At 35.0% G+C, this 26637-nt stretch overlaps 3 protein-coding genes across 11 annotated transcripts; 2 read left to right on the plus strand and 1 right to left on the minus strand.

Annotated features, from left to right (window-relative positions):
• Positions 1-21: 21 nt before the first annotated feature.
• On the plus strand, positions 22-1674 carry LOC129577643 (pickpocket protein 28-like). Its single transcript, XM_055465053.1, has 2 exons — positions 22-557; positions 635-1674. Exons 1-2 carry the CDS (start codon positions 319-321, stop codon positions 1107-1109), a joined length of 714 nt encoding a protein of 237 aa, XP_055321028.1. The 5' UTR covers positions 22-318; the 3' UTR covers positions 1110-1674.
• A 700-nt stretch (positions 1675-2374) lies between these two features.
• LOC129577340 (F-box/LRR-repeat protein 16) lies at positions 2375-21800 on the plus strand. 9 transcript variants are annotated; one of them, XM_055464153.1, is made up of 8 exons: positions 2375-2722; positions 8401-10011; positions 10812-11545; positions 12839-13012; positions 13457-13574; positions 19657-19852; positions 20902-21050; positions 21425-21800. In XM_055464153.1, exons 2-8 carry the CDS (start codon positions 9945-9947, stop codon positions 21571-21573), a joined length of 1587 nt encoding a protein of 528 aa, XP_055320128.1. In that variant the 5' UTR covers positions 2375-2722; positions 8401-9944; the 3' UTR covers positions 21574-21800. The 9 variants fall into 9 exon arrangements, with proteins under 9 accessions (XP_055320128.1, XP_055320126.1, XP_055320127.1 ...); XM_055464151.1 differs by having other exon boundaries at positions 2388-2843; XM_055464152.1 differs by lacking the exon at positions 2375-2722 and adding an exon at positions 3953-4590.
• A 2954-nt stretch (positions 21801-24754) lies between these two features.
• Positions 24755-26624, minus strand: LOC129577342 (DNA-directed RNA polymerase III subunit RPC8). The gene is made up of 4 exons (XM_055464162.1): positions 26066-26624; positions 25806-25989; positions 25439-25704; positions 24755-25286 (listed from the first exon to the last, which is right to left on the minus strand). Exons 1-4 carry the CDS (start codon positions 26174-26176, stop codon positions 25176-25178), a joined length of 672 nt encoding a protein of 223 aa, XP_055320137.1. The 5' UTR covers positions 26177-26624; the 3' UTR covers positions 24755-25175.
• Between the last annotated feature and the right edge of the window lie 13 nt (positions 26625-26637).

The raw sequence follows: 26637 nt of genomic DNA on the forward strand, positions 1-26637 counted from the left end.
TTCTATTTTACAACTTTGCAGATTGTGGTGGATAGTCGCTTTTAGCGTCTCAGTTTACTTATGTTTTGTATCGATCCGGAGTATTTTGATAGGTTGGAGCGAGAATCCGGTAACAGTTGGTTTTACGGAAAAACAAGCGCCCATATCCGATATTCCCTACCCTACAATAACGATATGCCCAGAGATCAAAGCTCGTCAAAAAATGATCAACGCATCGAACATAAATGAAATGTTGCTCAAAGCAGGCGCCCTAACTGACACAGAGTGAGAAATGAACATTTTTTTTTTAACATTACACATTTTGCGTTTTTTAGATTCATGAAACTTGATGCCTTAGCACACATATGCCACATGTGGGTATATAGCGGATATGATTTTGTAAATGAATCAATATATAGAACTATCGAAGAAATCGCTCCGTATCTGGACGAGTCTTTTGTTAATTGTAAATGGCAGAGTAATACTATTAGCTGTGACGCTCTCTCGCCAATTTTCACCGATAGCGGTTTATGCTACGCTTTCAATGCTCTAAACTCACACGAAATGTTTACAGATGAGTAAGTTTTTGGTTTGAGGTGTTTAAAGTTTTACAAAATCGTCTACAAAAATTATTTCGTGGTATTCATTTATCTAGAATGGCTCCAGCGTTGATGATCGCAAAACGAAATCCAAATATATCGCAGTGGAACTTAGAGGAAGGATATGAAATCGGTGTAAATGATGACTGCTACCCAATGCGCATATTCAATGCAAAACCAACCGGTGCTTTAACACTGTTCCTTCAACTGGTGACCGAAAATTTATCATTCAAATGCCAACGCTTGAATTCGGGATTTCAAGTGTTTATAACTTTGCCGGGTGAGGTACCAGGCATGTCTGGTCTTGTATTCCAAATACCTTCTGATGAAGTAGTACAAATATCGATTAGAGCGAAATCGATCACAACATCGGATGGACTACGAATTTATAAGCCAAGCCAGCGCCAATGTTTCTTCGGAACCGAGCGTCAATTGATGTTCTTTAAAATGTACACGCGAAATGGAATGCTTAGCAAATTTCACGGAGCAGGAATGTGGATGCGTAAAATTTTCAATGCCAAGTATAACTAAAGTGGATAATTTTTTGAGTCGGCGATTTTATGCATAAGTATCGAAATCTCTTATGGAAGAAAGTATTGAAAATAATCTCAATTTATCAATCAAGTCAAATTTTAAAAATGATACAAACACAAAACATCCAATAAAATTGGTGTGAATGGTGATCGGTTTTCATCGACAAATTAAAGCGTAAATAGAAACTTGCAAATCAGTACCATCAATATGAAAATTCAGAATAAATCTATAGATATTCAAAATCGCCATAAATGCACAATAATCACCAAAGTTTTCACTCTATTCGAATCTACAACAGTCTTTTTTATGTGTTATTGGTTTCGATAGTTTATTTTTGCATAACATATTATTGACAACTGTGTGTTGTCTTTCCAATTGACAGTTTTTGACACTTCACATGACATGTAAAGTCATCGAATTCAAAACTATGCTCGGTGCTCGTTATTTCACATTGCAAAATCTATTTCTGTATACATAATATGCATATGTTTTGTGTGCAATACGATGTAATTATGTAAGAAAATCGAAATAAACCGGTTGAGAGGTGAAGTTTGAGGACGCCTCTGAGCAGTGTTTATTACTTGTACAACACTACATGATGAATTACGTGTTCGAATCGAATACGTTTGTACTACAAAACAGGGAAGTGTTTAGTTCTAAAAATCTAAATCAGGATGTATCCGAAGCAGATGATTAGAACGAAAAAAAAAAAAAACATAACAAGATGATCGACATTTGCCACAGCTCGTTGGAAAATGCGTTGAAAATGCTGTGTGCCAAAACGTATGTTTCCTCTGAAATTGCGTTTTGTCGAAATTATTTGCGTTTTTTCAAACCAACAAAAAATATTCTCCGAGGAATTTGAGGATGTGTGATGTGCCTACGAAAAAAAGAAACAACAAACAAAACAAACACATCACTTATTTTTACACCGATTTTCGTCCGTAGCAATAAATATACACAAAGAAATGTCGCACATTCGTCAAAGATTATATCGAGAAAATCACAACAAAGAAAACCGATTGTATTCAAAAGTAAATTGATGTACAAATTTGCATAGATGTTTGAGCCGAATGCATAATACGAGTGACGATGCCGGACATCACGGTAATTTTAGGCACGCAGAACGAAATATGATAATAATAACATCAATAATTATATGCCAGTGAGTGTGAGTGAGACTGTGTGATTTGTTTAAAGTGTGACTTTTTGAAGTCGCCTGCCAAGCCGCCGAATATCGAAGCAATCTTGGCAGTCAATTTAGAGTGAGTCAAATTGCTGCTGCTCACTGCTGTTATTGCGGCGCGCTCAAATCTCAGCTCTCCTCAGTGTGTAACATGCGCATAGTTCGGTGGCTCCAATGTTGCCGTGTCGTTTGCTGCTATTTTTTTTTCTTTTGTCGTTCATTCTAAATGAACGAGAAAATAGAAGGAATTAGGAAAAGAAGAAAAAAAAAGAGAGAAAAACATCGTTCGTTCGTTTTCATCTCGGTTTCTGTCTCTGTCTCACTGATTCGGTGGCTGTGTCAGTGGGTAATACAATTATATTTTTGAATCGGGAAAGTGGACCGACTGAAAATGAGTGCGGGTTATAACGGCTGCACGGTAAAGGTGCGATATGTTGATTTTTAGTATTTAATGAATTGATTTTTCGAATAGATTAAAAACTTCGCGCGTTCTTGCCAACTGAGAGAGGAGCCCCAAAACGGAATTCATTCAGAAATCTCTTGAGGTTGTGAACCTGATTTTTATTTTTGTCAACTACGTTTATTTTATTTTTTTCTGTGTTGGTTTCTTGTTCCTTTGTTTTTGCCTCCTTTTCTCCGCCGCACTGTGCTGCTTTTCGTTCGGTTTCAGTTTTCTGTTTATGTTTTGATTCATAAATTAAACGAATTTCGGGTTTTGTATTCGGACAAAGACATTTTGTTTATGCACGTCCACATTTCAGAGTGATATTACGGTTTAAATTCTGCTCGATGATCAAGCATTTCTCAACTCGCATTTTTGGATTTCATTCGTGTTTTTTTTCTACCCGATATTTACTGTGTGTTCAATTGTTTTCGAGTTCAATCGACAAAATATTCGCCAATTTCGAGTGTTATGACGACGATAAAAGGTTTTTAATTACGACGATGTTTAAATAAATGTTCGATAAAACGAGAGAGTGTTTTTTTCTTCTTCAAATAATGCTGTGATGTATATAATTTACAACGATTTCATTGCAGAAAAATAAAGCGAAAGAGAAAAGAAAGCGAAATGGGCTTTTAGCTGACTTCGAGACGGATTTTCTTCAATCGTGAGAATCGCAAATATATTTAAACGACAAGGATTGAGTATTATTATTCTAACAGATAATTATCTGCTTGCATTGACAACTAATTGCCGTTATAAAATGCAAACATGAGGCGTTTAATAGTTCATGTGCGATTACGGCGAAATGATGATGACGGAATATTTTCACTCATGTCTATCAAAATATTTGATTGTATTCGATGTCTGTGAGTTAACAGAAATGTGTCTGTTCTGCGTATTGAAAAGTCAAACCAATAATGACAACGATATCTTGGCATTTGTTGAATGTCCTTGGTGAATTTAACTATTTATATGTTCGTAAAACTAAATCGCAATTTGGAATCACTTATCGTTCGATGAAATTATTATGATAATGGCATTTCGAGAGAAAAAAGTGCATGTTTTGTATAGAGCTTTGTTTAAAAAAATAGCCTGAGCAAAAATCGATTATAATGATCGCAAAACAAAGAGATAAAATAAAAGGGGAAACAATTTCTCTCTCTCTCTCTCTCTCTCTCTCTCTATGATTATGATCAAAACAACTTGATTATTCAAGAAAATTTTTAAAGCGGTTGTGTCATTATTATCTGTCTCACGTTTGAAACGTGACGTTTCTAATGTTACTGCTGTCGCTGTTGCAGTGTGTTGTCGTTAAACTCGTGTTCTATGTTGTTAAAAATATGCAAAATGTAAATGATGTGCTGAGTGCGAGTTGTGTGTGCGTTATATTTCAAGCATATTTTCATTTTTCCGCCGTGCACATCGTGTGCTACTCATGTGTTTCCATTATTTCCTTGTTGTGAATTTTCTTTCTCAAACTCGCTCTCGTGTGCTATGTTCTACAATTTCTCCGAACAATTAAAGTATCGCTTTTGTGTCGCAGATTCATAAACAATGTGCCGTGGACATGACGAGTGGCTTTAGCTGATGGAAATCGCTTCAGAGTTTTATGCATAAATGCATGCTACTTGAAACAGTAATTTGCCTCACATGTTGTTAAACAATTAAAACAACAGCAACAGCAACAGAAGAGGAAGGAAAAAAAAACATTGTGTTGTATGTGTTGACAGTGGCAACGGCATCGGGTGAAGAACAACTATTATGTATAAATATATAAATACGCGCAATTGCCGTAAGCGGAAAACCCCATTGTCTGCATCTGATTACTTGGGTGTTGTGCCAGAAATGTGAGTTTGTATTTATGAAAAATTGTATATTTTTCCAAGCAAAACGAAGAAGGCAATAAAAAAAAGCAGCACAAACCAGTCGAGTAGAGCAATCGTGCGTACATCAATGAATAGCCAATTGTGTTGCGCTTGCAATTGTGTGTACGCGTGTACAGTGTACACAGACCGAGCACACGTCGATTCCCTTTCTTTTTGCTGTTCATTCGATGTTCAAAGCTGGTTTTTCGCCTATGTTGTCGTTGTTGCGGGCCGACATTTCGCTCTACATCTGGAAAAAAAGCCTTGTAAAGCACCAGCGAAAGCCACAATCACACCGATATCAAAACGGATTAAAATCCAAAAATTGGAAAAAAAAAAAACGATGGATTTCATAAACAAGCAACAATTCAAATACAAACAATTTTTCCTTGATTGGTTGCAACCATTCATCATGCAAGCGCAAATCGACACCAGTACACGTTGTTTGCCATTCGAATTGGCCAAATGTGCTTAGTATATACACACACATATACATTGATATCACGGTTTGTCTGATTGAGAAAATTGTTTAAGAGCGCCCGTCTGTCCATGTCGCTTTGTATGTACTTGTGTGGTTGTGTGTACACGTGTTTCTGTATCTGTGGGATAACCCACAATCGTGAATGTTATCCTCGAAAATTTATTTTTCCAACTGCTCTCTCCCTAACCTCTGAAGAATAAAACCGTTTGCAAACAAATCAGTAAGTAATACAAACAAGAGCTAGCGAACATGCTTGAGTCCAAGCAGAGAAAAAAGGAAAAAAAAATCGCGATTATAACGACGAACGCATTTAAATTAGAAAACTAAGTGAAATTCAATCAAAAACATTCGATTTGTTCGGGTTTTTATCCCATTTTCATTTAAAGTGTTCAGAACAAGTTCGGTTGCGAATGAATTTCGTTGCAAAACGAGCTCAAAATTGTATGAAGACAACGACGGCGACTACGATCAAACGGCTTACGATTATTCAACCGTGTGACAAACGATATTAATGGGATAATTTTTTAATCCGCCGTGATTTGCTGTTCGATCTATTTGATATACATCGGACGCATAATTAACGACATGTATTTTATGCCTGAACTGAAATAAGTGTATTGATTGGAATTTTATTTGAAGAGAGAAATAATCTGTTTTTTTCTTCCTCTCACAATTACTCTTTAATTTCATTTTATGAATTCGTCGTCGGTGAAACGAAATCCATTGGATATGTGATATTCAGTGAGAGGCGTACATGTATGTAAGAAGGTTAGATCAAATCAATCACTTTTATTCGAAGCATTTTCGCATCAAATTTTAATCGCCAAACATTTTGTTCAAACAAAAACCAGCCGACAAGCAACTTTTATCACAACCGCATCACAAGCAAGTCAAAATGATTTGAGCAAAGCCATTCCATTTGTTTTTCAACAATAAACAAAAACCAAAAAAAAAAAAAAACAGTCGGACGCAGCAAATTTAGCAAAAAAAATACAAATCTCTCTTTAAATGTTCATCGCACGCAATCTTTGTAAGCAAAGCCTTTTATTTAACAATTTCTATCTTTCAATAATTTTTTTTCTCTATTCGAATCGAGCGTACATACACAGACACTTTTGAGTTATTTTTTTCTTTCCATCTTCCTTGGCATTACAATTGTGTGTGTGAAGAAAATGCTTCAAATTTCATTTTGGCATTCTGAACTCTCATTGCGACTATGTGTATGGCCTTCGATAAGAATTTTATTTAAATGTTTTCTTTTTCCATCATTGTGCTGCTGCTGCTGCTGCTGCTGCTGCTGTTATACTTTGTCGATATATATTTGTGTCTGTGTGCGTGCCTGTGTTCAATGCATTCGTGTTTACAATTTTTACGAAGATATCCAAATCTTCATTCACATTCCACCGATTTTCATTATTATCATGCCCATCTTTATTCAATCACATCAAATCCATTCACAGCGTTTAAAAGAAGAGACGAAAAATACGAACATTCCGAACAACAACATTGTGTCTGATGCACTTAATCGCTAACTTCATTTAGGCTAATTGAAAAATATTCGGAAATCATTTTGTGTGTGCGTTCATGCTTTAGTATCCATCATACATGTGCAACGCGCGATCATTGCAACCAAAGGCCTTTTGAATTCAGTTAATGACAGAATATAATGGTACGAAAGGAACAATAAGACTACGGATGGTTCGGTGTTTGTGTGGGAATTTGCCGTATAGTTTCTCGATAAATTGAAGGACAAAATCAATTGTATGTTAAGGGGCACAAAAGACTCTTGAAGTTTCAGAGTGAAATTCATCTAGAAATCGCAAAGTCTATTCAAATATTGATGTGCGGCAATTGAAGAAGACCGGCTCAGCTCACTGCCACCGCCCTCTCTTTCGCTTCAAAGAGGACATATGCACGAATTTGAACGACGTCATTTAATAAATAAATAAACCAACCATTTGTCACACACAATGGACTAATATAATGATTGAAATAGGAGTTATGCAATTCTGAACGTTTTGTCTCGCGTATATTCTCTCTACGTTTTCCTCTCTCTCCCTCCCTCCTATTCTCCCGTTCGGTGGTGAAGGCATTCCAAATGCGATATATATATATATATATATATATATATCTATGCTCCAAAAGCGACTACAATGCAAAGGCGGTTGAATACACAATACAGCACGAGATTCGTGTGTTGGTATCTTTCAACTGCATTTTGATGAATTTCAAGCGCATACAGTCAGTTTTCATTCAGCGCTCCGATTGTGTAGGGAGACCCATTATATCGAAGACTCACACCACATAACATACGCAACATTTAACCCTCGAGTGCGCGCATTCATTTCCATGTGATTGTATGTTCCTCCAATGCACATTGGGAAAACAGGAGAAACACACACCAGCCCAGCCCGTACTCCGTTGGTACATGTACGTGTGTGTTCGAGCGCATGTGACTTGTGCCATTTTTTATTTGTTTGTTTGTATATTAATTCCGTCAAAATGATGTCTATGTGTGGGTGTGTATGTTTTAAAATATGAAAACGTCAGATAAAAGCACAATGAGAATGTGACACCCGATTTCCATCTGAATACATAGTCTACTTATTGAAAAAGTCCTCGTTATGAATATGAACGGTGGAAATAAATACACGTTTGTTTGCTCAAGTAAATAGCAAAATGATTAAACGACAAAAAAAAAAAAACAAATATGCTGCAAAAAACAGAATCAAACGACTCAAACAGCATGTTCTAATGTGCGAAAAATCGATTCTCATGATGGTATCCAATACGGTCGTTCGTATTCGACAGCGCTTTTCCACCTAATGCCCATTGCTACTGCGGCGCGCGTGTATGTGTGAGTGTGTTTGTGTATTCTTTTTTCCATCAGGGTGGAGAAAGTCTTTCTCTCTCTCGCACATATTCCGTACAACAAATTCAAGAGGGAAAATCGAACGAGAAAAAACATAAACACACAGCAAAAATAAAACCCTAAATAACACGAAGCAACGCATACATGCGCGTTTATAGGAGCATGAAACGAAGGATACATATACACGTATTCTCTCTCTCTCTCTCTCTCTCTCTCTCTCTCTTTGTCGTCGGAAAATTGTTTCATATCGAAACAAAAACCATCGAAATTCGCATTGCAATTTTATTATTTATCGAATTCGTCAGCAATTGAACCAATTTAATGTCAGTGTATTAAAATCCCGTAAAACTGAGACCAACCATTTTGTAGCAAAATAACAAAACCGACCACAAAGTGTACATTTCAACTAATCCATAAAGAGTTTATTTTCATTCTTCAGGGGGCCTGAAGTCCAGAGAGTGGAAAATATTCGATTGTGCTTGTGCGAAAATATACACATAAAGAAAATTTAAATTGAACTCCGAGAGAAAGAACGAACGAAGAGGAAGAAGAAGAAGAAGAAGAAGAAGAAGAAGAAGAGAAAAAAAAACACGAAACGTAAAGCTTGAAGTTTCATTTGTGAAATATATATGTATATCAACTATTTGTTCATGATAAAGCACAACATTTTTGACCATTTAAATCGATGTGAAATGGGCAACGATTCGATTTGTGTGTGAATACGTCATCCAAGAAGAAACAGTTTATTTAATTGAAAAACGAAAAGTTCTTGTTTTTTTTTTTCTGCTGTCCCGTGTCTGTCATTCGGTCGCGTTTATCGAGAGAAAAAAGAGACAATTTCCGAGATTAAGAAGCACAGAATGCCAGATTCGTTGAAATTACGAGCAACAATAAGATAGAAGAAAAATAGTGCACGAAATACGTTGCCAAAACAGAAGCGAGCAGCATAAACGACAAATACAAAACAAAAACGAAGACAAACTTATGAAACTTGTGCAAGTTTTTTTTTGCGCTCTCAAATCAATTGTATCAGTTAAATGTTCAATATACAGTGAAACGAAAAGTAAATTTTTTTTAGAGACATCGTCCGTTCAGTGTTTGTTTGTTCTTTCGTGCAAATTGATACACACGTAAATTAGTTTTCCGACTGAATGTTTTTTCCTACGAAACCAAGTAAAATTGATGAATTTTAGTGGAACATCTGTCAAAAACGGAACCATACCATAGAGACAAGAAAAGACATTTTTTTTTTAAATCCTATCCATTGCTCATCATCAACAAAAATCGTTGTAGCTGTCGTGTCGACAGTTTGGTAGTTTTGTCATCGAAGAAAGAGAAAGAGAGAAAGAAAGAGTGGGCGAAAAAGAAACCAACGAGAAGAAGAAGACAAAAAAGAATATCGCCCAGCAATCAGCACTTCATCCACATCGCAAAGACTGCAATTAGTTTGCTATTTGTATTTCAATTATTGCATTATAAAATTCGGTCGAACAGATATATAGATTGATTTTGTTTTTTTGGTTCGCTTTTGCTAATTAGATCAGTGCGTGTGTGAATATACTCCATACTCCATTTGCTATATATATATACATATATGATTACGCGTTTTATCAATTTTGTTGTTTATGTTTTTATCCATTACATGAACATGTGTAGTTCGTTTTGAGATAGAGATCTTTCTCTCGTCAAAAAAAGAAGAAGAAACAAAACAAGTTATTGTGCAAAGTATTTTATATTAAAAAAAGAAGGCAAAAAATACTAAATATCATACGAATCAAAGAGAAAGATTGTTTATCGATCAGTTCATCAAGTTTAAATAAATTATTAGCTTAAGTTTAAAAAATTATTTAAACAAAATAAAGCAACCATAAACAACCAATAAATCAGTTATCAAAACTATATAAAAATTCACTAATCCAAAATCGAATAATCAAAACACGAAACAATCAAAACGCAATTCCTCCATTCAACCACAACTACACAATGTCGTCGATATCAGCCCAGGGTGTTGTTGAACGTGCTTCGGTCGAACTTGCAAAACGCATTAACGGTAAGTGAAGCGAGAGAGAAAGAGCAGCATCTTTGCGAACAAGGTGCACCAAATCGAATACAATTAGAGTGTAAGAAGCAATACAAATGCAATCAATCCTCACATACAAAACGCCATCTAGGTTAATGTACTTGCTCCTGGGGCCTCCCGTCACACAATTTGTTACACTTTTTATGCAATTTTTTCTGTTCTCTTGTACGATTCACTGCCATTTGGAAAATGAACGCCATTAGCGTGTTAATCGTTTCCATTAATTGGTCTCATTGAGTCATTCGGAACCAAAGGTACCAGTTATTTTTTTACATTAAAATATCAAATCAATTTAAAGTGTAAACTATCTGAAGAAGAAGGAAATATCACAGTCAGTTTAACCTAGATGGTGCTAATATGTGATTATCAAAGCTGCTATTGCCACGTTTTCATATTCATTTCAATTGAAAACAACAATTGAAACCGCTTACCCTGAATTGGTTTCTATTTTGTCAAGCCATACATACGCATGCATGCATTGATGCATTGTGGTAGATAGCGAATCGAGTGAGATAAGTGGCATAATTATCATATAATGAGACAAATCTACCGCAGCGTAATATAATCTATTATTTTTGGTTGAAGCAAATATTTCTTTTTGTTTGTTAGTCGGTTGGTAAGCTTTGACCGCTCTGCTAACTAAAGCATCCCATCATATTCCATCACACATACACACATACATACAATAATTGCATTTTGTATTTCAAAAATTTTCCTATTTAAATATTCTCTCTCTCTCTCTCTCTCTCTCTCTCGTTGGATTTCTTTAGGCCTGCGCTCGAAACATCATCACGGCCACGGTAAAACCAGCGTTATGGAACGCGTTACGAATGCATTGTGCGGTGGAAGTAGTCATAATAATGCATCGATTGGTGCACCCGAAAAACCTGAAAAACCGTCCAGAATCGCATCGGCAAAGCAAATTGGTCAAAAATTGATCACATCGTCCGGTAGTAATAGTCAACAAGGAACGCCACAATCCATTCGAAAGCTACAAACGTCAACCAATGCTCAAAATGTGAATGCCATGAATATGGGAGGCAGTGGAAACGATTGTGTCACACAAAAGAAGCTCAATGCCGATTTAAATAGTTGGAATTGGATTGCCAAATCAAATATTAGCACGATGGAGCAATTGCTGCAGGACGAACGATTTCTCAATAAATTTTTTCAGTATTTTACACCGTACGAAAGGCGTACATTGGCCCAGGTGTGTGCACGTTGGCGTGACACCTTGTATCGTAGTCCGAAATTTTGGTCGGGCATATTGCCGACACTGCAGTGTCGCGAACTTCGTATGATGTCAAATCAAGACCGGGTAAAATTGTACAATTCACTGGTGCGACGAGGTTTCCATGCAATATGCCTGCTCGGTGCGACCGATGAGGATGCCATCGATATTGTACACTCATTTCCATTAGCCTCAAAGCACATCCATTCGCTGAGTTTGCGATGTGCATCCGTCAGTGATCGTGGACTAGAAGCGTTGCTTGACCATCTGCAAGTAAGTTATCAGCAAATATTGTCGTCTCAAAAACGTTCAATTTCATATAAAACTACTCCCACACATCTCAGATGTTTGGCCTAAAAAACCAATATCAAATCTCTCCCGTTTATTCTTAGTAACAACTAGAATCAATTTTTTTTCTCGCATTTTTCACAACAAACCAACTCAAATATGATTCATTTTTGAGCAGTTGAAAAATGACTGAACATTAAAAAAAGAAGTTTGAAGAACTTTTGAACAAGCAGAATTGAAATAGACTAAAGTATTCCATAAATTCCGGAACAGAACACAATGCAAGTAGTGAAAAATTCTCCATTAAAAAAGTATTAGAACAGCTGTTGACAAGTTGAAGTGCACAATAGAAAGCAAAAGTGTCACCACGTGCGACCATCGTATTTATGAATTAAGCGCATCACATAATCCTTCCGCATAATGTATCAGATGTGAACGCGAGTACCCAAGTAAATATAATAGGATAAGAAGTGTCACTTCACTTACGAAATCGACTCAACAACATGTTTTTAAAAGAGGAAAAAAAAATCAAACAACACACAATAGTGACGAAGAAACAGAAAAAAAAGTAGTGAAACGAACGAACGAGTCTTGCGATGCGCAACATAAAATGATCGCATTACACAATCGTATCATATGTTTAAGTACGCCTTATGCCTTATGACCAATCACATGCATTTCTGCCAGTTTCTATCCGAAACGGTAATTTGATGCATTCAATCCATACAAGCACAATTAGTCTTACTATATGCAAAACCATATTGCGGCGATGTGATGTGGTGTGATGTGGTATGCTGAGAATCTTTTCAACTATTGTCATTTGAATGGAATCTAGAGAGAGATTTTCACTTCTCGGTCATTTGCTTGACTTTCATTCAGAGCTATTTTTTGTGTGTGTGTATGACATATTTTATTTATTGCAAAGAAAATTTGGTAGGAATATAAATAATTAAAATTTAATTCAATCAAAATAGAAATGGCAATGAAGAACTAGGAATCCATATACAATATTGAAGAATAAGATATTCATAAAATGGATTCAGAAAGAATTGTTTCAATTCAAATGAACAAAATTCCACTTTTGCAATCTGGAAAAGAATGTTACACTCCTTCATTTCTTCACATCAATCACAATTGGACAAGATTAGGGCTATAATCTAGAATAAGTGTTCATTTCCAACCGGGCTGACCTTTTAATTCATTTTGTTCATTCTAAGAATAATTAAAAATAATGCAATTCTCCCCATTTTTTTTTTTATTTCTCTTTTAATCTTGCAGTCATTGTTTGAGCTCGAATTAGCTGGATGTAATGAAGTAACTGAAGCCGGTCTATGGTCGTGTTTAACACCTAGAATAGTTTCATTGTCATTGGCGGACTGTATAAATATTGCTGATGAAGCTGTTGGTGCCGTTGCACAACTTTTGCCTTCTTTATACGAATTTTCTTTACAAGTAAGTGATACTTCGGAATGAACAATTATAACATATTCCTGTATTTTCCTTAGCTACAATTGTCCCGACAAGAAATTTGCGAATAATCGCATTGCGGATAGTTGGCGAGTACCCTGCGAATACTCTGAAATGTCATGCGCAGCCAACTTCAGGTTGGAACTGTACTGTTGTTCGCAGCGCGAATAGTCGCAGGGTATTCAGCGATAACATTTTGCGGCAACTTTTATTGTGGATTCCTATTCGCATTGCGAGTATCCGCGGATATGCGACGGAGTGTCGGCGTACACCTATTTTACCGCAAATTTCTCGTCGGGTGTATGCCAGGTAGAAATCGAAGAAAAAAAAAACAATTCATAAAAGCTTTTATCTTTATAATGCTATTTCTTTAATAAATCAAAGCTATTAGCTCTGTCTAATGTGTAATATTTTGTGTCTACTTTGCAGGCTTATCACGTCACTGATGCCGCATTAGGTTACTTTTCCCCAAAACAAAGTCACAATTTAAGTATATTGCGCTTACAATCTTGCTGGGAGCTAACAAATCACGGCATTGTAAATATAGGTGAGTAAGACAGTTATGTCCAAATTGCAAGCCTTGATACTCTCACACTGCATTGCATTTGATCGCCAAAAACAACAAACAATGAACAATTACAACTCAAAGTGGCGTACGGTGATGAATCCATACACACACACACACACCGAGAGAGACACTCACAGTTTAAAATTAAGAATGAAACGATATACACGTTGGCAAAAGGAAGCAATTTCGCTGAAATTATGTTGAGGTGGGATGAGCCATATATTTCAATTCTTGCATGAAACACTCGCGAGATCAAAGAATTTATTTACATTGCACATGGCCGACACGAGGCAACGGACACGCACAATGAGACAATAAAATCTACGTAATTTTTGTTGTTGTCAGTTGGTGTTTTCTTTCTTGCTTTTTCTCCCTCTTGCCACGTTGTTGCATCGCATCCACGTACGATGAATGCCAAATGTATATCAAGTATACGCATCCATATATATATAGACCGTACAATTAATTCATGTGATATTTTACGACAATCAGCTTAATTTAAGCCAATAACATCAGTTCGTATTAATAATAATAGCAAGTACAAACGTGTAAATTACGGGGCTAATTCCGTCTAACGCATAAATGGGGGGAAAAGAATTCGAAATACAAGACAACCAAACACAGTTTGAATCGATTTTTTATGCAATAAGGTTTCAGGCTTGCTACATAGCAATAAATCGCTGGTAGTCCATGCGAGTGGCGCAAGTCATTGCTGTATTGTACACAATCATTACGATCATGTCTTTAAAGTTTAAGGTATTTTGGAGTTCAGATACCGAGAAAATATGACAGCTTGCGATGCCGAAATTTTTAAAAGATGCCAACAGACACCAATGCTGTTGGTCAAAACATTTCAACTAAATCACATTAATGCGCTTGTTTACGTATCAAACACATATTTTCCTTCATTTTTCTATACAAAAAAATGATTCGTTTTTTTTTTTTTTATAGAAATAAATTCCTGAAATATTTGTTTGAAAAAAAATCGTATTTCAAGTTTGCTTGCGGTATGAGAATTCAGCTCGTGAAAAGTGATGTACACACTAGAATTCGGTGATTTATTCGCTTGAATGTGTTCGTATCAAAGTGTTCGAATGCATGAACAGCAAAACAACACACGCACACAGAGCAGAGAAGAAGAAAAAAAACTATTGGAATTTTCAGTGTGAGACAAAAATAAACGTGCGAATTTTCTTTTGATGACACTTTGACTGACCGACACCGGCTCATTTCATTACGCCAGCAACGCATGATGCGGCCTGTTCTATATTGAGTTCAGAGACAATTTTATTTTTCGTTCATTCTGTGTGGTTTTTATTCGGGTTGCTGAGTCTAGTTCAAATTTATATTTTGTTTACGTTTTATTTTTGTAGGATAAATATTTGATTCACGTGGGCCACAAAGCACGGCAAATTTTTCTTCTACAACCATTTAAATTTCACGGAACAGCCATAAATTACATTGTTTCAAACCGAATAGTATCGTAGTATTTTGTGCATTTTTCTGCTGATGAACAGAAAAAAAAACTACAGAAAATGAAAACATGATAAATTGTTTTGTTAAGTTCCTTTGATGGTATCAGCGAAACATTTTGTGAAGTTGCAAAAGGCATGAACAAAATTCAAAGGGAATGGGTTTAGATATAAATGAAACAGAAAAGACAAAAATATATCAAAAAAGAACCATATCAAAGATATCACGAATAATTCAATTTTAAATTGGAAAGAAAGATTTTGCTTTGGAATCATCCGACTGAATGACGTGTTCTATTTCCATTTGGCAAAATTTGATCTACTTTTCTGACTGTTACGGCTAGCGACACACCAAATTCTGTGTTCCACTCATTTCACTTTCATTATTTTATATATTTGTGTCGACGCGTTGAACAGTCTCGGTGTCTCGCAGCAAAATGATGATGTGGCATTAACTTATGATGGCTATACGTCTTTCAATACTCATTCAAATTAGCCGCATTTACGAAAATATAAACGACGATGATAGATGCTATTTTAGTTTTGAATATGTGAATAGAATGCGTTTCATTTCGTACTTTCATTACCGATTCACGAAATAATTCTGCCCATGTTTTCAACACTTTTATTCGTTACAAACTCGTAAAAAATGGCGTCTGATTGTGTGTAATATATTTTTTTGAAAATGACATGTAATATATCGCCAGATACCGTAAAAATCATACTGAAGGCTACCGCTTGTTGAACCCAACAGGATTCAAGTGAGAATTCCGAACATTACAAAAGACGAATGAAGATGAAAATGGCTAACAATTTTTCGATTTTCAATTAAACAACCTTATTGTTTCTGCTCTCTTCGGCGACACAGCATTCGGACAAAGAAAAACCAACCCAGTTGTATTGTGTTGCAGTTTCAGTAATTGTGATCGCAACAACGAGTAGGTGTTAATAAATTCGATACTACCCGTTAGTGTCGGTCACAAAACAAAACAGCCACATAGAGTTTACAGCCGAATGATATACACGCCGATCTATTGCATCCATGCAATGCAATGCTGCTGTGTCAATTTCGATGCTCAAAATAGAATTTATCACAAAAGCTTTCAACGAGAAAATCCGTTGTTGTGCCAATCACACAATACCTCGACTGGACTCTGAATACACCACCAAACACAAAGAAATTGAAAGAAAACCGAAGAACGGTGATTAGAGACCGGCTTGATTCCCCCAGCCGAATCAATCAAACCAAAAAAAAAGTGCTTTAATTGCCACCGATAATTAAGAAGTGATCCATCTTATCGAATGGCTAAGAAGTAACTAATTCGTCTGTCGATAAAATTTCCCACCATTTCAATTCTCTCTCAATGTTGAACAGTGAAAAATAGAAAAAAAATGATTGCGTGTGAAATAAGTAAACAAATCGAAGAAATACAACAGAAGCGAAAAGAAGCGGCGAGTAGCCGAGAGTCTGTTTTGTTGCAGCATATTGTTTTATTGAATCTCTTTTGGTTGTGTTTTTCCACATATTCGCTTTACATGTGATTTTTCTTCATCGATTTACATTTCATGTGCGCCGCACAGTACAGGCGACAAGCTCCAGCATCACCATGCAACCCACTGAGCAATTCAAATGTTTTTCGTTTTATGCATGCACTTCTGTCCTTTGGATGATTGACAGACAATTCGGTATGCGATAATATCACTTGATGATATTTATCTGAATTTTCTTTACAACATCTTATTAGTGAATACATAAGATTCTAGTTTCCATGCGTTTGAAGTCGTTTCAGACGAATCTGCATAAATTAACAATTGCTACACATTTTCTGTGATTTTTTCATGAAAGCCACAAAAAAAAATGTATCGTTATTTCCTTGATATCGAAAGTTTGGCGTATTTTTTTCGCTCTCTTGTTCGAATCGCATTGAGATGGCAAATGAGACACAAAATTGCTATCTGGGGCAACATTCGATATGATCTGCATACGACATATGCTTGAAACGATATAATAATTTCAAGTGTTCTGTTCATTGCATTGTGTGTGTATTTTTTTCCTCTCTTTCTCTATTTTATATTATTGATATATTATTTATTTCATTCGTCATTTTGGATTATGTGTCGCTGAGATACCAAGAATTTACGTATGTGTGTGTCACATTTAAAGAACGAACGAAAAAAATAAGAACAAACAAATAAAAATGAAATAATTCGGTGTACGTTGAAGAGAACCGAATCATATCGCCGTGTAATTTGTGACCATAAATGTATTGTGTTTCATTCCGTTGGATATTTTGATGCCACGAATACAAAATCGTCACACATATCGACCATTTATTCAGACCATTTGCACTGTATGTGTGTGTTTTTGTTGTTGTTGTTGTTCAAGATTCAACAAAAATGTGAGACATTATCGCGGGTGCCCTTTTCGTCCAAATCTGTTCTATATTTAATCTGTTGTTCAGTTGGCCTATTTGTTATCTGTATACGTTTTTATCGTCATCCTGGTAGATCTGTTAGTGTCATAGAAATTGGATTTTCGCATCGATACCATTTGCAATGCGATAGACGAATGCTAATTTCGAAAATGCCATTTGTATTCCAACGAAAACTCTTCTTCATCTAAAAATTGTTGTTGTTTTTTTCTTTGCTGCTGCTTCGATTTGATTCTATTCGTATTACATCTAGATGCATAGAGAACTGTGCACGTCATTTGAACAGTGCTTGAATTACACAGACAAGTGGGCACGTTTACCCGCAAGAAATGCAATCACAGCTAGCTTTTCATACAATGCTGCACACCATAATTCCAATGCTAAACGGTTTCTTTGCCATCGATTTGACTCAAATTGTGGTGATAATCTGTTATATGTTGCATTTGAATGAGGATCGATTCCAAAACATGTAATTATTTGCAATGTGAAAAAAAATATGTCGATTGCTTATGCATTTTACATTGTTATTTTGTTGCTCTTGCTGTGATTTGATTTGTTCAGTAATCGAAACTGAATGTGAAATGACTTCGATCTTCCATTTTTTTACACGACCGAGATGTGCCGCCGTACATTTTTTTTCTTCTTCTGCTGTTCGCCATATTTTGCCACTGATTTTATGATCGACAAGACATTTTCGTTGAATTAAACGAGATTTTCATTCAAAAATTTCGTGTTCAATTATTCAGGTTTTCGTCAATATGAAGGGGGAGGGGGGGGGGGGGTGATAAAGCAAACCACCTATGTTGGAAAAGCTGCAGTTTTTAAGCATGCATAAATATTTATAGATTAATTATAATCCGATTTTGCTGATACATTTCGGATTTCGGTCTTTTGTACAATACTTCACTTGCATTTGAACCTATATCTCTGCGAATGAAATTCTACCCTCTTCTTTTTCTCTGTTCTTTCTTCTTTCCCTCGCATCAATCTCTGTGTGTCTCTTCCATTCTCTTCTCCCAGTCCCTCTTTTCTCAGTCGTTTCTTTATTCGTTCGCATTCCATTACATCAATTAGTTTACTCTTCCCTGATTTTACCTTAATAAAAGGACATGTTTGACATCAATTCAATAAGATTTGTTCAAACATTCGTTAAGTCATCAAATCTTTTTAACTCCAGCAGAAAGAAAAACAATTTGTTATTCTTTGTGCAAGTTCCCTTGTTCTAATCCAACCGTAAAACAATTATTTGACATCGATTTCCTTTTCGTTCACAATACAGAACGACTGATTCAAAAAAAAAAAACTATCGACATTTATTGGAACGGGAATGAACAGAAAATAATTGTATCAAAATAATTAGAATCGTTTTGTGTGTGTGTGTGTGTGTCTGTTGCTTGAGCCGACTTGTCGCAGCGTACACGCTCGCGCGCGACCAGATATATTAAATATAGACAAAATATAATATTTGTTTTCTGTTTTTATTTATTTGTATCTAGATGAGTGAAATGCGCGCGCAAAGAGTTCATTTCAGTTTGTTTTTATTAGCTCATATTTCGTGCTTCGATTGCTTCTTTTCGTTTGAGCTCCGTCTTTCATACGTGTATTTTTTTTATTCGTCGTTCTGTATTTAATTGGTGATTGAGAAATGGTTGGAGCACTCTTTCTGTTCAGCTTTCCAATGAAATTATTTCATTATCTGGTGTCTTCTTCTTCTTTCGCAAGAAAAGCTAAGATAGAACGAGCCCCGTTCGAACACAAAGCGCAAACTGAGCAAACGACTAGAGAAGCCAATGAATAATTAAATAAATTCAAAAATAAAATCAAACGAAAAAAAAACTGTACTCCATTTCGTTATGCGGCGTTTGTTTTAATAAGGAATTTTCTTTTGTTTTCGTTTGCAGCGAACGATAGCTCACTTCGATAATTTTACATTTATTTGCTTTGAAATGGGCTCCGTTAGCATTTTAATAGGTGAAACATAACTGTGAATAGATGAACATGGTTTTGATTTAGAACTTGTACGAAACCACTCAGATTTTGATGATAAATGATTTGCGCTCGATTGTTCAATGATTGTTTCCGAAGAGAAAAACGAATTGAAATTGAAAAATAAGAAACGAATAATATGAAAATCTGTATTTTTCCGTTTTCTTGCAGTTCATTCGCTACCCCATTTAACCGTCCTGTCATTGTCCGGATGCAGTAAAGTCACGGACGATGGCATCGAATTGATTGCTGAAAATCTACAAAAATTGCGTGCATTAGACTTGTCATGGTGTCCGCGGATCACCGATGCATCGCTCGAATATATCGCCTGCGATCTCAATCAGCTGGAGGAACTAACGCTTGATCGGTAAGTTCAATGTGTTTATTTATTGACTACATTAATTTATGATATACCTTCACTTAAACTGGGGAGCGCACTTATATGGATTTCAATGACTGAATTATGTACTTGTTGCCCTAGTTGATTCATTTCCACCCGCTTTCATTTAATTAACGATGAGACAAATATGTCGGGGCACTTACACAGTTCATGCAATCAATAAATTGTATGCGGTATTTGTCATGTATGTTGACACCACCGTAAAAGTTTAAAATAAACAATGTGTCGATTCGGGACTTGTGCCAGGACATTTTCTGTTAATTGATTGCAGTATATCATTCATGCCAAATCACCGTTAACACATCTTGTATAAATGAACCGCCGAAATGCATCCGTTCACGTTTTAGTCGAATGAAAATACGATTGTGTGCAATTTATTGGCAAACAACAATTAATGGCTATACATTTATGCTTTTTAAGAGCACATTCGTGTTCATTAGTTTTTCATTCCAATTATTTTGTTGTCTCTTTTTTCAAAACCGAGAATATCAATTTAGATTTTTAAGACTAATTACGCGAAATTTGGAACAGGACATTGTGAACGTGAATTTCATCGAATCTTATGATAATTTGACCTTCTTTTTTTATCGAAAGTTGCACATTTCAGATTAAAATAGAATGAAACGCATGCAATTGAGCTATAAAGCCAATTGAATGAATATCCCTCAATTATTACAGTAACTTTTACCTCAATTATCATATTGAAACCGTTTCGTACTTTCTATGAAAAAAAAAAAGCTTCATAGATAATCATATATTCGCTGATACGGACGATAATCAGGACTGTTTTTCTCTCTTTCCGTTGCGAATGCGACAACATAATTGGACGATATATGATCAAAAAGTCATCGAAATGATTGCATCGTTAATTTGATTAGTTCGTTCGACTGTATCGCTTTGATTGATAAACAATTTGTTAACATCTAATCGAGAAAAAAAAATCGGATCCAATTATAGGAAATCGAATTCATTCGAATGTTTGTTTTTGTTTATTCTTATTCGAATTTCATTCATAGGTGTGTGCATATAACGGATATTGGCGTCGGTTATATATCAACAATGTTATCGTTGACGGCATTATTTTTGCGCTGGTGTTCACAAGTTCGTGACTTTGGATTACAACATCTTTGTTCGATGCGGAATCTGCAAGTACTTTCCTTAGCAGGTATATAACAAGCGTACAATCATTTCCTACGCATTTATTCATGTTCCCCCCATTTAAATTACATGATTTATTGCGTTTTTTTTTAATGATGATGAATTTTTCATCTGATTGATTTTACGATTTGTTGAATTGAAAGCTATTTTTCTTCTGTGAAAATTGATTTTCTTTCCATTTAAGAGCAAAAAAATACGATTCAATTTCATTAATGAAAATTGGAATTTTCCTATTACGAAAAATTGCGTTTTCTTTCGTTTTACATTTTATTTGTATTCTTTGACGATGGTTTTAACTCTGAATGTTATAAAAATGGAATTTGTTCAATCTAATTTGCTAATCGTTTTTATATAATCTCAATGTTCGTTTCATCATCGCAGGCTGTCCCCTATTGACATCAAGTGGTTTATCCAGCATAATTCAACTACGTCATCTGCAAGAGTTGGAGCTTACCAATTGTCCGGGCGCATCGCAGGAACTATTTGAGTATCTTCGTGAACATTTACCACGTTGTTTGATTATCGAATAAAATCCACAACTGAGAAATGGGAAAAAAAAACAACAACAACGACGACGGGATGAATACGATATTCTGTTATATAATGTAATTGTTGTCCAATGCAAACATTTCAGTTGGTATGATGCATCAGTCATGGAGTGAGATGAACTAACGCGACATTTCAACTCTATTTGAAAAAAAAGAAGAAGCAAAAGTAAAATCACGTTCTAGCTTTAGAAATCATGAAACAGAAACAAGTGATTGACTTCAAAACCAAAAACCAATACCTAACGAGTTTTGACAACAAATACTTCATTCACAGTATAAAAAAAATCATCGTAGACACTTTCCAAGGAGTTTCAAATGCAATACACTAGAAACCAACCAAGGTTTTATTTTCATCTCTTAATATTTCATAGCTGAACGAAAAATAGACACCGCTTATTGGGCCGAATTCACAAAGGATTTCATTTCATGAGAAATTTATTTGATTACCATCAAATGTTGATATTTTTCTTCAATTACACAACGTTTTTATTACGTTGTTAGTTTGTTCATACATTTCAGCTGGTTTGTTTTTCCTTATCGATGCTTGAGACCACACGCAACAAATAGAATCAGAAAATGAGAAAAACAGTCTAACTTTTTGCTAAATCATTTTTTGAACAGACATTTTACAACGCTTTTGAACGTGTAATTTTTTTTTCATTAATATGGCTTGCATCGTTTCGAAATGTTCAAGAGGAATGAAACCATTTATCCAATGGTCAGTGAATTAATTCGCTTTTGTAATTTACACTGAATATTATTCAGTGAATAAGAAACGTCGTATCCTGTGCAATGACACATCCGATTTAGCGCTGAACAGATGAATTGACAATCGTGCTACGATTCAGATTACTTTATAATGATTGCATTGTATGCGCAACAATCAGTTTTATTGAACACAGCTAGCGGGCTACAATCAGCTCAAAAATGACCAACGGTTTTCCCATTTTTGCGGATAGAAATGGTTTTTTTTTTTGTCTATCTACCTAAGCTTGCGCCCGCCGCCAGCATAGTTTTTTGCTGCATTTGCTATGGGCATCGAATAAGCTTATGAGCTTTGAAATAAATGCACTACATTATAACATCTTTTAAATCTAAATAATGTTTTGATGGCTGGTGCTTCTTTTCTCCTCTCCTGTCCTGTCTCAGCTTTGTGCAAATCTACACATTTTATACAAGCAAATAATTGATACTATCTCAATCTGTTTTTTTTAAATCTGTATCATTTGATTCACATGATGATTTTTTTGATATTTATGATCAAATTGAAGCAAACAAAAATGAAACTGTCAAGTGATTTTTCAACCTCACTCCGACTCAATGAATTAATTATTTTAAAAATTACTAAAGACAATTTAAACATCAAAAAAATAAAAGAAAAGAAAACGTGACATCTCACACTTACTTGATGATGTAACAATACAAGTTAGAGTTTAAACAAAATTGTAGAAACGATCAGACTTCGGTCAGCTTGGAATATCCATTCAATCGATGAATTGCACTGAGGATTCAAAATTTCAGGATTGAAATAAGTTCCCTAGTCGTTTATGAAACATATTTGAACCGTTGCGACGGACAAATTCCCTCGGGAATATTTTAGTTTTAAAGTGCAACATGAAATTTTTTTTTATATAGAGTTTACAACAACAACTCCATATGAAAAAAAAACTTTATGTTGCACTTTAAAACTAAAATATTCCCGAGGGAATTTGTTTGTCGCAATGGTTCATTTGTTCTGTCCTAAAAAGTAATTTTTCTCGATTAGGTGGTACGATAAGAACCATGTTTGAGGACCATGCTTCATGGCGTGGTCACATGATTTATGCAATTGGCGTGTATGGTTCCATACACACAATGTGTTTGGAATGATTGAAAATAGAACAAAATTTAAAGTTCTAATAAAATAATACACAACATTCCAATACTTACGAAGATGTGCGAATATCTGAGTAGAAATGAAAGAAACATGGAGAAAAAACTCAAAATATTTTACGTTTTCAATAAACTATTTTAAAAGAAATCTGTTTGCTGTAGAAAATTGAACGATTATTATATGAAGCGTTCAATGTTTTCATCTCTCGTTCTCGACAGAAGATTCATCTCGTGATGTTCTGTTTATTTCATTGGTTGATGTGGTATGATGGTGTATCTGTTCAAATTCTTTTACATGTTTTTTGTAAAGGCTGTGTAACCAAAACCTAAAACTAAAATAAAATATAGAATTATTGCACGATGAACCCAGCATTGTTCCCATAACAAGAACTGGTTCGCAGACGATAATGATGCCGACGATTACGATCACAACGGGCAAAAATTATGACGAAATGAGCAAAGAAACGAGATATAAACCAAAATCCGTTCGGATTTCTCTCTTTTTTTTCATTTAATTCAATGACTAGATTTGTAAATGAGTTGTAACATAAAGACACACACACAATACTCGAACGATTGACGATCTTCGCAATGATATGCAAACAACGCAAAATGTATAGATTTATTAGATTGCACTAGATAAAAAAAAACAGCATTCGAATAAGTGATATTTGATTTTATTTTTCTTCGTCAATAAAATAAAACCAAAATTTAATTGATTAATTTAAAGGTAGTGTTATGAAAAGTGGTTTTGTTTTTTTAGTGAAGAAGAAAAACTAATCAAACCATGTCCTTTTGGAAAGTCATAGTTTGAAAAACATAAAGAAATGATTTGGATTTTTCGCAATCACATTTTCTGCAAATTAGCTACTGATGAGCTTAACCGCCAATAAAAGAAGTTAATTGAAATCATTTGAAAAACGATTTTTGAGTCATGTCATGTTATCTCAATATTCAACCGACAAGAACAACAACAATAACAAAATGAAATAAACCACACCTTATGATATTAAGCTATGATTTACATATAATTTGTATACTACAAATTATCCCTATGACAGCTGCCCCTCAGCGATGCTGTCGTACATACTTCCTTTTAATTTCCATTTTAATATTTCGGTCTTTTTTTTTGCATTGTGATTGTCTCATATTTCTCCATTCAAATGATAAAAGCAACAAAAATCACACAAAGATATGGCAATTGCCACGACTCAGAACCATGTTGTGATTGATAAAACATTAAATGATTCCAATTTGAAATAAATGAGAAACAAAAAACAAAAAACAAAAATTAATGAAAACGATTTAGTGTTTATTAGTTCGTTCGTTGTACTGTAAAATATTTTAAATATGTTTATATTGTTGCTCGGCTCTTTTAGATTCTAAGGGGAAAAAATAGGAAAATTTTAAGGGGACAGCCAACTAAAGCAAAAAAAAAAAACAAAAAACAAAAAAAAACCTACAGAATCTGAACAAACAAACAATTAAGTAACATTGTAAAATGCAAACGTTTTATCAGGATAAGGTCAAAGAGAACAGTGAAAATGATGAAGACAATTTATTATGTAATTCAAGGGTCTGTTGATGATGAAGAAGAAGAAAAAAACAAATAAATAAATTAACCCAATCTCACACAAAATTTTAATTTTGCCTTTTTTTTCTCTCGATTGTAAATTAATATATTTGTTTCATTTTTACAAAATGCCTAAACGCTATTCTTCATATTCTTCGCCGGCGTCATCATCATCGTCATCATCGCCCATTTGTTGATTGTGTTCGTTCCACCAGGAAAGTAGGCCCAGTCCAGATTCATTTATTGCACCCTTAAAGAGATTGGAAAATATTCATTTAATTTTATTCGTTCCTTCAATAAATCGTTTTCAATTCTATTTGGTTCAAAAACTTGGGTTTAATTAAATTTGGAAAATAAAATTGCGAAAAAATGAATAAAATTGAATCAGTCATTTGCTCTTACCAGTATTCGATATGGTGTTTTGATATCATTTTGACTAGATGTTGATGGTTTGTCGCTACTCGGGGGTCCAATCGGTGAGCTTTCTTCGAACACATCACCCGATACGCGAAATTTAATGGTTTCACCGATATCCATATACAAATCGTGTGTTGAACCGTCTTCCACGGGATATTCCCACACCCAGGCTTGTTCAGCCTCTTCAAATCGGGACGGATGTTGAAGAGCCGTTGGCGGTATTAAAACATCATCGAAAAAACCTAATGTAACTGCAAATAAGAGGAAATTGCGCCCTTCCAATGTAGACATTCTGCATATATTCACAAATAAAAAATGTCCACTGTTTGGAAGCGTGGTAAAATCAACTAACCGTGAACGCCTTCGCGGCTGCAGCTTCTTATTTTACCGGTGATGATATCGCCAATACGGGGACGAAATACAATATAACGGAATAAAATTTCGGTATGAGATGCACCATCGCCGGGCAATATTATTGAATCACCCACTTTGATTACGTCTTTGAGTGCAATGCATAGACCAACGTTTAGCAAAACCTTAAATCAAACCAAACACCAATTAATCATGTGTCGCAGAGGAAATTTATACTTAATCTCAAAGAAAATGTGTTACCTTATTCGCCAATTTTCGATTGATTTCATCTTTTACCGCATCGATGAGTTTCAGATGGAATGTTTCAGGCGGTATTCGAATTGTGTCTTTTAATTCAGCCAATAGAAACATTACGAATGTTACCTTTTGAATTTGATTTATGTACAAAATTCATTCCATATTTTAAGAGAAAAAAAATTCAACAATTTGTCAAAACATTAAAAAAAAATTGTGTGTTTTTATTCATTCAATAAAGGAGAAAAAAAAAACATATTGTATCAATAATTCGAACGTAAAAGTAGATTCATGTACAAAAAGAAACAGAAAAATAACACACAATGTGGTTTTGCTAATGTTTTTATGCTGTCTATCTGTCAAAATGACGGTTCGTTTACATGATTCGGTTGCATAGTCATGTCGTGTGTATCCCTATTGGTAAAGAGAGAGAGAGAGATCTTTGCCATAACCTTGGATTTACTATATTTCACAGTAGACACGACCTGTTCTATGTTCTTATGCGTATACCTATTTGGCTGTTAGTTTCTCTCTCTCTCTCTCTCTCTTCCTCTCGCTCACTTCCAATATGCACGTAT

This window comes from Sitodiplosis mosellana, unplaced genomic scaffold (assembly GCF_009176505.1).
Source record: "Sitodiplosis mosellana isolate CC-2019 unplaced genomic scaffold, AAFC_SMos_1.0 Smas_scaffold_6197, whole genome shotgun sequence".
Taxonomy (NCBI): Eukaryota; Metazoa; Arthropoda; class Insecta; order Diptera; family Cecidomyiidae; genus Sitodiplosis; species Sitodiplosis mosellana.